At 35.9% G+C, this 12,149-nt stretch overlaps 1 protein-coding gene across 1 annotated transcript; it reads left to right on the top strand.

The window, feature by feature from the left end:
- The first annotated feature begins 3,441 nt into the window (after positions 1–3,441).
- LOC103129877 (uncharacterized) lies at positions 3,442–11,363 on the top strand. Its single transcript, XM_007541105.2, has 5 exons — positions 3,442–3,824; positions 4,943–5,260; positions 6,464–6,616; positions 8,420–8,466; positions 8,563–11,363. Exons 1-5 carry the CDS (start codon positions 3,755–3,757, stop codon positions 8,728–8,730), a joined length of 756 nt encoding a protein of 251 aa, XP_007541167.1. The 5' UTR covers positions 3,442–3,754; the 3' UTR covers positions 8,731–11,363.
- The last annotated feature ends 786 nt before the right edge of the window (positions 11,364–12,149 follow it).

The following is a 12,149-nucleotide window of genomic DNA, read 5'->3' as shown; positions in this document are numbered from 1 at the left end:
CAATTATTATTTCCATATAGGATTCTCACACTATGTCACTGAGGTCAGGCCTTTTCATGATAGTTTGCTGGACTTGTCCACCTTGACAATGGTCCTGGTGTGAAGAGATGAAAATGTGAACACAGGGAACACAAAACGATTGCATTATTTAAAGTTTAAACAGTTTAGATCTTTGAATTGAACCAGTGTCTTGCATTGTAAGAACATTTATGAACATTCTCTAAGACTTCTCCCACTGAATATCAGTGATTCTGATTCCTTAATTCCTTTCCCCAGATTTGGATTTGCTAAAAGACATGTTTGTAGGATTTATTGACATCAAACTCTGGGGGGTACAAGAGACGGATTTCAGAGAAGGTGAAAGGTCATTGTCCAGCTTCATAACCAAGCTTTGGGCATGCTTTAGCTTCTTGGCAGGTAGATTTGTTTTACCCCAGAAAACTTTGTTAGGCAGAGGACTTGAGGGTTTTCATAATTACTGCAAGGTGCTGTGGTTCTGTTGCAGCAAATTAAACACAACTCAGCAATTTTCTACCACCAAGCTGTAGGTGGTATAAGTTATTTCCTTTGAAACAGGCGCTGTACACTAACCAACCCCAGTTTGGTCTCTGTTCCAAAGACATTGTTTCAGAAGGCTTGTGTTTGATTCAGATGTAGCTTTAATGATCTCCACAGCTCCCTCAGGCTGGGAACCTTTCAAAACAAACCATGCAAGCTTTTTTTATTTTTTTATTTTACCATTGTGTACTCCAACATATAAAAAAACTCTGACACACTACAGCAATTGTAGCTAAAGTAATTCCTTAAGCACCTGTTCCCTGTATATATTAGCAGAGTTATAAAGCAAAGGAGGCAATTCAGATACTTAAATCTGTTGTGTTGAAAAAAGGACAAACTTAAAATCTTCAGCTTACTGGCCCTTGAGGACTGAGGTTGGATGCCCCATCACTTCAGATTCTGTAAGACAGGTTTGCCTTCTACCCCTTCCCAGATTGATGGGGTGCAACATTTGGTTCCTCCTTGGGATTTTATTTACATTATTCTCTGCTAAATAACATCCTAGCAACAGAATTAATTTTTTCCCAGTCTCCTGCTGTTTCTAAACCCAGCTAAGAAAAATATGCACACATCAACACAAAATAACAGAAAATCTAGTGTCACTCGCAGCTGAATCATCATTTTCAATTTCCTCTTCCACACTGAGACGACCCCCAAAGTGGTGATTGTGAAACCACACATCCAACCAACAAAATCCCTCTCAGGCTGCTGAAAGTGTTTTATCTTCAAAGCCCCCCACTTCCTGTGTGGTGTTGCAAGTGTGATATGTGTGAATTATAGTATAAGTTCTTTTTTTTTTGTCAATCTCAGGCTTTTTTGCCCATACAATGAGCATAATTAATTTTAAAAGTGGTTGGATGTTAAGGAAGCTTTTATTCCACCATGTCCACAAATATTTCAAAACAACATAGTAAATGTAAACCAGGAAATAAAATGAGCAAAAATTCAAGATTGGTTTTCAAGATATGAAAACTCTGAGCATTATGTTTACAGTTTAGTGCAATGAGAGCAACCTTATTTTTGAATGTGTGGGTTTGTAATCAGATATGAAAGTCACTTTAGGTGGTAAAAACATCTGCAAAAGTAACCTTTTGAGCCCTTAAACAAACCACTGGGTTTGAACGTCACAGTTTTCACCAAGAAATACCCCCAAATTAAAGTTTTTCATTTTAAGAAATACAGAAAAAAAAAGTTTTTTTCTGCTTTAAGAGAAGAAAATGCTTTACAGTTCAGAAAAAAAACTACAGCTTGACAAATGTGATTTGTATTTTCACTTAAGTTTATCATCACTTTTATTAGGCAGCTTCTATTTCAGACATTGGTTTCACAAAGGTTTCTAGAGGTTTCTAACAGCTTAAATATATTGCTTAATCATTTTCATAGTGTTGACCAAGTAGCACAGGATCCTGGCAAGAGTTTGGGTGTGTTCAAGATAGGCAAGATGTTAGGATCTCAGCCTGGAGATCCCCTAATCTACACTGACCAGCCACTCTATTAGGTACACCTCGCTAGTAGAAGATCTTCAACCAGTCTGTAATTTTGTGCTCTTAATATTTAAACCTTCTTATATTTTACTAGTTGTCCAGGTTTTCTGTAAAATGTGCTGTCCTGAAAGGTGCTTTTTCAATCATTAACTTCACCTCACCATGATGGCATATTAAGCAAGATAAACAAGGAAAGTGGACAAGTGGAGGACAAAATAAAGCAAAGAATCTCCAGAAGGAATGTCTTATCTTCAAGATATCCAGGATTGACTTTATGGAATCTGAGGGAAACAGGTGTCAAAATACTATTTAACAGCTTGTAAACTGTGGTATTAATCAAAAATTTAAAAAAATGGTTTTGAGTTGACAGACTGCTAATTTCTAAACCCATCCATCCATTATCTTGCATGCTTATTCCTGGGGTGTGGGGGGTCGCCATCGGAGCTGGTGCCTATCTCAAGTGGTCAATGGGCGAGAAGTGGGGTACACCCTGGACAGGTTGCCAGGGCAACACTGAGACAGTCAAGTCAAACAACCATGCACGGTGCATGCACACCTAAGGAGGATTTAGAGAGCATCATCACAGTCTTGTTTTTGGACTGTGGGGGACAGCCGGAGTATCTGTAGAGAACCCACACATGCACAGGGAGAACAGGCAAAGTCCATACACCAAGACTCAAGGCCTGGTTTCAAACCCAGGACCTTCTTGCTGCAAGGCAACAATACTAGCAGCTGCATCACTCTGTAGCCCCATTTAAAGGTCCCTGAAGAATAATTTATATGTGGTTCTTTGCTAAGTTTTCTGATATTTAAAAATAGAACACTTATTAATCACCTGGGTTCATAAGTAATTGTATGTCTGAATGAGTCATAGGTCAGAGTTATTAAAAAGAGAAATTTGGAAATTCTGAGCAACTGAAACTGAGGGAAAAGGGAGACAAAGTCTGAATAATATACAGTGAAATTGCACTTCATAGGAATGCTGTAATTGAATATTAATCCATACCATTTTAACAGATTACTTATAAAATATGACTCCAGTGAAGTAAAACAGAAAGAAGCAATGGTAATTTTGAATTTGTTGTATGTAATAATTTGTGGTCAAAGTCAAAACTAATACTGTGACTCACAAAGGAAAGAAAACATCCAGGATTTTGCCCTCTTTTCAATTTAGACATTTTTAAGATCATTTTCCACCTGACTTGTTTTGATTTTGGGTAGGTTCAACTCTAGTTATCTTCTGAATGAAAGACTAGATTTGCATTTCAAAATCTACACCAAGCTTTGTTTTGTCAAGTTATGAACAGGTTTCTAATTAAAGGACAATTGAAAAATGACCATATAAAAAAAACAGGTTTCTATGTGTCAGTTTTAAGTGGTTCTCTTCTGAAACCTGACAGAAGTATTTGCTCCTCCTGAATTCACATCATGCGCGTGACATCCTGCTCCACACAGTCTACACCACATGTCCATGAAGCTCTTTGAAGTCTTCGAAACAGGAGGCGCTTCTGATGCTGTAGGCTGATATACGTCGGTGTTTGTGCAAGTTCCTGCCTACTGCTTCCTCCTTGTAGAGGAGAAAATAAAAATCTACTACTACTTGACGAGAAAAGCTGAGGTTGGACGTTAACAACGACAGTCAAAGTATCTGTAGGAGCAAAAATCGGACAGGCCATCACGGCAGGCCTGCAAGCAGAACGCGTTTTTTAATCATGGTTGAAAACGGCTTCACAAAGCCTCTTGGGTTAGTTTTAATCGTCACAGCTCACATGGTTTTCTATGGTAAGATGTTTTATTCATAACTATTGCTGGTTGACTTTTGGTTTTATAAGTTTTTAGGATTTTTCTCTAAAGATTAACAACTTAATTTACGTATTTGATATTTTGCCCCTGTTCATGTATTTAACATTGTGTGTGAAGGAGGGATTTGTTGACATTTTAACGTTTTTGCTCTCTGTTAATTCAGCATGGTGAGTCTTTAAGTGCAACAGATATATTCCTCATTGTAGTTCTTGAGGGAAGTGTTCACAATTTGGTTGTGGCGTCTACTGCGGTTTTTCACCTCTGAAAATAGACTTAAAAGTGGGACAATGTGAATGTCACATACCTGAAATGCTATACTGGATAATTTTTTTGGGGGGGGGAATAATTACATTACTGTGTTCAGTCATAAATATTTCCACACTCAGGCATTGTTCGCGAATCCAGTTGACATGAATACAAGTCAAACACCAATACGAGCCACTCTAAAGGAATCCTACAAGATATTTAATTATGCCTTGAGTTTACATGTAAATTGGCACTATGTAAATGAGCTAAACTGATATGGATTAATTATTTTTTCTTGATTTTTAAAGCCAAATAAATTTGTGGCTCATGCTTCAAAAACATTTTTTATACAATATATGTTTGTTGTTTTTCATCTATCTTTAATTCCCCATGTCAAATATTTCTGACGAAAACAAAAGGCGACCAATTAAAGCTAGCACACCATCAGTTTTTTTTTGTTTGTTTTTGTTTTAAAATGTAATATAGAATTTAATTTAGACAAATATGAAGAACGTCTTCAGCTTCTTCCTTCAGCTCTTGTAGAGTTTTAACCACCGTGTTAGAGTCTTGGTGTAATTTTGACTTATTTTGTCTTACTTGCCTTCATAGATAATGGATATATATTTCTAACTATGAGATTAATTTGATTATTGGATCCCATCATTGTCAACAAAATTTGTAAATATGAATTATTCAAAGAAGAATAAAACACAGTAACTATTTACAATAAAAAGGCCACCATTTTGAATCCATACCAAAGTATAAGTAATTATTCTAACACTTCTTACATTGTTTTGCTATATATGTATGCATAGTACTTCATAAATGTCTGTTGTAATTACTGTTTACAGACCCCAGCCATGCAGATGTCATTGGGATCGTCGGCCAAAACATCTCGCTTCACTTCAAATTTAACAAAACCATCACAGATAAGAGTCACATTATTGTCTACAAATGTCCAGACAAGGAAATAAAAATCTCTGAATATCCATATTACAAAAATGAATTTAAGATTTACCCTGAAGATTCTTCCATACATTTTCACATCACCAATCTGAGCCTAAACCACAGTGAAACTTACTGGGCCATTTTGGTCATAGATTTAATTACAACGCTTAGCAAAAATAAAGTGAAGCTGATTGTTCAAGAGGACAACCTAACCACCACAGGTAAGATCCCACTTCTTCTTACACTTACACTAAAAGGTACTACTGTACATAAGTCATTATCATTAACAACTATTTCATACAAGTGGATGCAGTTCAATGTTTAATATCATTAGAATATCACTAGTCTGTAAGTTTAGTTTTTCATTTCACCCTTTCCACTCCATATTTATTTCCCCTGTGTTACTTCAATAATATGCTGACTCAAACCTCCGACCAATGGGTGCACAATTAATCTGTGTATGACTGGTGCATAACGTTGGTAATTATGGCTCGTTTTCACATGTTAGCTGTTCCTGACGAAAACTAATTTTTGTTAAGTCTTTAACTGTCATAATAAAATCTCACACTGCCATATTAAGCAAAATCCAACCTTTCATCTGAGTAAATACATTAATTGACAAAAACTATATGGAGAAATAATAATTTATCTTGTATGTTCTTTTAAGGGAATTATTATGTAAAATCAACTATTTTGAGATTTACATCATAATATACAACATAATATGTATGTATGTAACCTTTATTTATTTGGGTAATAAGCCTCATTGAGATTAAAAATCTCTCTTTCCAAAAAGACCTGGCCCAGACTTTCAGCAACACACAAACATTTACAAATCAAAACGACTTATATCAAAACCCAATAAAAATGCAATATCGATAATAAAGGAAGAAAAATGGCAAAAACCAAACACAGTCATAAAAGTAAAATTAGGATTGCAATATAACTAAACTCAACAGCTTTCTGATTACCTGGGGAATAAATATGGTGTGACACAAAGGTCAATTTCCTTTAGCCACTCTTCAAAAAGCATTTTTGTCCAATAAATATGTAAATGTTTGCCAGACATCACTCAGACTTTTGAAATAACAAGTCAGTTTCAAGCTAAACTGGAATTCAAACAAAGATTACCAGTTAAAACCTAGTTGTAAACCTTTACATAAAAGGATAATTTAGTCAAACCAACTAATTTGGATAAGGGGAACAGATCTTAAAGCTAATAGGCTTAGGACTAATGAAACAGAACATTTAGCATTATTAGTCTGCATGTCAAATGTTGTCACAAAGCAACGTTTAAATTCGGATCCAGGGCGTCTTTTCTAGAATCATTACTTGGTGTTTTCTGTTAAAAATAGCCCGATAACGAAAAACTTCTCTTTCATAGTAGATGAGTAAATATTTTCATATTCTTTTAACTCCCACAGTTCCTCCAGAGACGAGCACCTTCACCAAAACATCTAGCAATGGAAGTTCCAGTTTCTTTTCCTCTCAGATTGTCACAGTTATTGTGGTTTCTCCATTTCTTCTGCTAGCTGCATTGCTTCCATTCTTGGTCATCTGTCTTCCAAAAACAAAAGGTAAGTTGAAAAAGCTTTGCTTTATTTGCTTAATTAATCAATTTGCTAAATATGATTTATTTTTCCAAATTTCTAAAAAGATGAGTTATTTTGTTGTCCAGAATTGGGGATGGGTTGTTTTTAATAAAATATGCAGCATCTGGATCCCAGTTTATATCTCAAAGTTTGACTTGGTATGATGACTGCTTCTTAGTCACTGCGTTCCACGTCTGGTGTATAGACCTCTGCTGATTACTGGAATGTGTATATACATGACTTTTTTTTTTTTCAACCAAACACACATACGAGACGGCAATGTTTATTTGGTGGAAAAAAATGTGCAATTGTGTGGTTAGATGCTGAAAATGCAAACCAGATTGCAGTTTCACATCCTTTTAATGCATGCGATGATTCATACTTTTCAAAGAGGAATTCTGCCTCGATGCATGCAAATTTAATGGTAGCTACTATCGCAGAGAGAGTGGTGGAAATAAAATAAAAAAATAAAAGAAAACACCAGAACCTTGAGTGTGCTGTCATTTCAGAGGCAAACCCTTTTGGCCTACTTTGAATCTGTGCAGTTTTGAGTCTCTTGACCTCAGAAGCCACTGATGAAGATTGTTTCTCCTCCGTGCTCACAAATGCAAGAGTTTTGCTGACTTTGCACTCCTTTATCACAGCAGGCTGGTTCAACTTTTGCTCAGGGCCATGGATTTTGTTTTTGTGTTTTTTTAATTTTACTAAGAATGAAGTGTCCTTCTGATTTCTCATTAATGTGCTGTGTTTGTGCATAAAAACTCAGGAAATTTAGTTTAGCCACTTTTGCTTTTGTTAGTTCTTATTAAAAATAAAACATTCATTTTTATGTCTTTTATAAACTGAAAAGCCTCCAGCCTCAGTCCATTTCTTTTGACGCTCCCCCCAAATTTTGGACTGGACTTGACAAGCCTGCAGTTCTCTGCTGTTTCACCTTCTCCTACCACTTTTTTCTTCCACTCAACTTCCCATTAATATGTTTGATTACAGCACTCTGTGAACTACCAGATTACATTAATGAACTTAAAGTCTTATTTTCCTTGTGGCTGGTGACATGATTGTCTGCAGGCTTCTCTCTGGTAGTCAGTAATGATATGACTATTTCAAAAACATCTAAACATTAACATTTCTAAAAATTTGTTGTGCAATTTTCACATTTTCTGAGACTGTAAGATTTGAGTCATTATCAGCAATTCAATCACGAAGATACAGTCGTGTTAACAAACCAACTAGTTTATGCTAATAGCGACGTGTGATTTTACAGCACACTGCAAAGTAAGCACTTCACATGCTGTTATAATCATGTCCTTCTGAAAATGGGTTACTCATAAAGATTATCTTCATTTTCAAAAATAACTAAACTTACCTAAGGAAATCAGTTATATTTACAATTAATTAGCACCAACTGGAAGGATAAGAACGTTTACACAGTAGACAAATGGAATATAGCTTATTCTCTCCAACGACTTATAACTTCAATGCCATATTTAACCTTGTTGTTGGAGTAAAACACAAAAAATAAAGGGTGCATTTTAACCCTTAGAAGACCCAGCCCTGCTATAATAAGGCTCCTGCACCCCCGTAACAAAATCAGTTTGTCGTCAGCCTATTAGTTTTGTTCTGCCAGCTGAAAACCAGTTAAACGGCAAAAATGTGTTCAATTATCCTACTGAACCCATTCAGTAATCTAAGCTAAACTTTTTATATGGACAGTCAAGAGAAAAATATTGTTCTTATTACATGGAACATTTTAGAATATGACATTTCCTTGTTGTGCTCATAATGCAGACCAAACACAAGAAGGACCACAGAGATCCTCAACTCCTACAACACAGGTACACATATTTTTTAAACCTTTCAGAGCACACGGGTCAAAGTAAATGTTTCATGTTTCCCCTAATCGGTAAGTTAATATCTGACTGTGTTTGCAGGAAACAGTTGAAGTGTCAGTTAGCACGACTGACCAGTCACTGGTCTACAGCGTCCTGGACTTCCCAAAGAGACCCTCATCAGCTGTGGAGTTGGGCTCCAATGAGACAGAGTACGCCACAGTCAGCTACCTCCCAGAAAAGAAGCTGAGGCCCAACGCCAATAAATGAACGGGTGTAAATCTTCAGATCCTTTCCAGTTTCTGTAAAAGACTTTGATACCCCAGAATCTAATAATATATTTCTTGTATGTATGATTAATTGTGCTTTGACTGTATTTACACATTTTGCAATATTAGTCAGGGGAACCAGTTTTTGTATGAAAGACATCACTGTGTGTGTGGGGTGATCAGCACACAAATGTCAGGAGTTACTGTGACAAACCACAAATATCAACCTCAAACAAATATTTCCTCGAACCAAATAGTTTTATTTCTAGTGAAACTGGCAAAATTTGATCTTTACTTTATTGCTGTCAGAGATTAGCTCAACTAGAAATATGTTTGAAATAATGTTAATGCATCAAAATGGTGTTCTTTATATGACTGATTAAATGTCGCCCACTCAGTGCGGGAACAGACACATTTGCTGGGAGCCGGAGCACAGAGTAAAAAAATAAAATAAAATAAACACATTTATAAAATCAGCTGTTATTGCAGAAACATAACCTTGAAAAGATTAGAAACCTTGAAATTATAAACATTGAGAAAAATCAATTTCAAATCTTTGTTCAATAGGAGGTTGGGATCCCAATTTAAGACATTAATAGCACAACTGTTGACACAACAATACTTTATACAACATCCCCCTTTTACCAATAGCATTTAGTATTCTCCTATATAAATTCACAAAGTAAAAACATGTAGGGATAGGGACCTTTGACCTTTTACATCTGCACAGTTTGTCTCTAAATAATATTGTTGAGTCGTCTCTTCAGTTCACTGGACAGGCTTTCAGTGAAATTTAAGACTGAAAAAGCCCTGGAAGAAGGTTGATTAACAATTGTCTGTTTAACAATTTCTGTCGTGATTAAGTCATATATGTTTTCGAAAATGTTTCCAGTAAAAGAACTGCTTCAGCATTCTGGCAGAGTCCACCAGATATTTATTGATAGCTTCTTGTACAGGAGTCCGGTGTGTTGGAGCAGGGATGCATTCAAATGTTGCAAGACAGTAGCACTAGCAGACTGGAGTTTATGACTTGTATTGTCTTTAGCGTTGGCAATTATTACTAAGTGTTTATAACGTCTTGCACTCTTGCTACATGTTCCAAGCTTCTGGAGGAAAAGCAAACACACAGCATCCCACATCATCCATGGTGCTTCTCCTTGTATTCATTGGCAGTAAGCGCTCGGCTTGGAGTGGCTCAATCTTGGTATCATCTGACAGAGTTCCCCTTAAAGTTTCTGCTGCGTTAGGCAAAAACATGTTTGTGTTTTCTGACGTCATTTGTAGATATAGGATTAAAACGTAGATAACATCTTGTGGGTATCTGGGCGATGTCTTTGCTACAGCTCTGAATCAGTGCAGCTCTGAAATAAGAGCTTTACTTCTATGGGCATGTTCTCTTGTTGTTTGCATAAGCGTCACCAAGAGCTGGGCTTCTTGGTCGTGTCATATGCATACCTGAAAAATAAGAAGACAGAAGAAAAAAGAAGAAAATTAAAAAAATTTAATTTTTTAGAAAATTAAATTTTCTAAAAAAATCTATTTGAGTTTATTTTTGGATATATTTTGGGATATACAATAATGCAATAATAATATTTCTTAGCATGGGATCCTTACTATCTTTAATAAATGTGTAAGATTAGATTTTATAAATTTTCAGCATAGGGTCACATTTCTGAGAAAATTTGGTTGTTTCTGGTTGTTTGCACATTTTTAACTGGTGCGCCAATGTGTGTGAAGGTCACTGCAGTAGATACTTGTTCATAGTTTTTTCTTTGATCCAGAAAACATCAGACCTAACAATGCAAAACAATACCTATTAATGGTTGGCAACAGATTATTAGTTGTTTAACGGGTAAAGACAAAAAGGTGGAGTCAGGCCCCAGAGATTGTTTTAAATTCAAGCGTATCAGGCCATACAGCAATGCAGATATCTGGCTCTCATAAAACATACTGAATTTCTTAATGTAAATATAAAAGTATAAATACTTTTGATTTTAAGACATCGTTAAGGATTTGTCAACATCCGATCTAAAAGTCAGTAATTAAATCCCTTTTTCATCAGTGGTATCTACAGCTTTTTTTCACCGTTTTACTCACCACCTCAAGGGTTTTTGGGTGAAATGAAACCATTTTAAGAACACAATCCAAGTGTACAGAATCACAGATCAGCCTTGTCAGGTTTAAAAGTGTGAGTTTCCACTGCTCCTCTGCATCTAAAGGAGTTTGTATGTATGCAGTCACAATCTGACACTATCTAACTGTCATTTTCCCCTAGGACGGTCTTGAAAGTTCTCTGATCCCTGGTGCTAATTTGCTTATCTCATTTTTGTGAAACGCTTCGTCATATAGTAACTGCTGTTGTGGATATGTAACAATACTCGTGCGTTAGTGGAAAACAAGTAAGTTGACCATGAATCCAGGATATTGGTTATTTTTTAGAAGGGGAAGTGTGTGGTCACAAAAACTGCAAATAATGCATTTGTTTTTTTTCTTCTTGTTCATGGGAGATTTTTGTTTTTTTTTTTCTCTTACGGCTACAGTAAACTCAAATAGGACAGTGAGAATGTATTCCTAGTTTTGTAAAGCTCAGTTTTTCAAACTGCTTTTAATAAAGCTGCTGTTTCCGATAATCTGAACCTAAGAGTCTAATTGTGTGTATTTTTTGAAAACCGAATCTTGGCATTTGCAGTTGTGTTGTCACGTTTTCAACCTGATTTGCTTTTCTGCGAAAAGCCCTCATGCTGCTGCAAACATGGCTCCGGGTGCAGATGCTTTTTCAGTTGTCAATCATCTGAAACTTTCAGTGTCAGTCAGACAGGCTGAAGTCAGACCTGAAAATGTGTCTTTGTTGATGCAGTAATAGTAACATCATGAAGCTATAAGTGAAAAAACACCTCAATGTTTTTTTTTTTTATATCAATGAGAAGAAAAAGTATTTTCCAGTCTGCTTGTAAAAGTTTTAGGTACATTTTTACTGTGTTTTAGTCAGTATCTCTGCTGTACTTTAGCATCTAACTCTTGGTGGGGGAGGTAGAAGAAAGTGGACTTGTTAGGCTAAACTTCTGCTTTGAGCTCCGTATCATGTATTGAACTTTTTAACATTTCCTTTAAGCAGTTTTCAAAACTGGTTTTTGAGTACTCAGAAAACTGGATTGCTTTAAAGCAGCAGCATTAATTTCAGAAGTGGACTCCTGACACAGTCCCTGCACACTTATTAACATGTGCATATTAGATGTGCAAAAACATGTTGCAGACTTTTTTGCTACAGGAAAAGTAGGTTTATTTTTACTTTCTGATGGATAATTATGCTTTGGGATAGGATGACATTCAGATCGGGCATTTTTGTGACAAACAATCCAGAGTGAGTGATAAAATAAATGATTTTGAAGAGCACTTCATAACCTCTCTCAAGTATGTTGT

Source organism: Poecilia formosa, unplaced genomic scaffold, assembly GCF_000485575.1.
Source record: "Poecilia formosa unplaced genomic scaffold, Poecilia_formosa-5.1.2 Scaffold10, whole genome shotgun sequence".
In the NCBI taxonomy this organism is placed as follows: domain Eukaryota; kingdom Metazoa; phylum Chordata; class Actinopteri; order Cyprinodontiformes; family Poeciliidae; genus Poecilia; species Poecilia formosa.
The sequence above is the reverse complement of the archived record's forward strand: the minus strand, read 5'-3'. Positions and strand labels throughout refer to the sequence as shown.

Coding starts and splice junctions, on each gene's coding strand:
- LOC103129877 (XM_007541105.2), top strand. CDS start 3,755: ATGGTTGAAAACGGCTTCACAAAGCCTCTTGGGTTAGTTTTAATCGTC. Junction 3,825..4,942: donor AGCTCACATGGTTTTCTATG/GTAAGATGTTTT, acceptor TACTGTTTACAG/ACCCCAGCCATGCAGATGTC. Junction 5,261..6,463: donor GGACAACCTAACCACCACAG/GTAAGATCCCAC, acceptor TAACTCCCACAG/TTCCTCCAGAGACGAGCACC.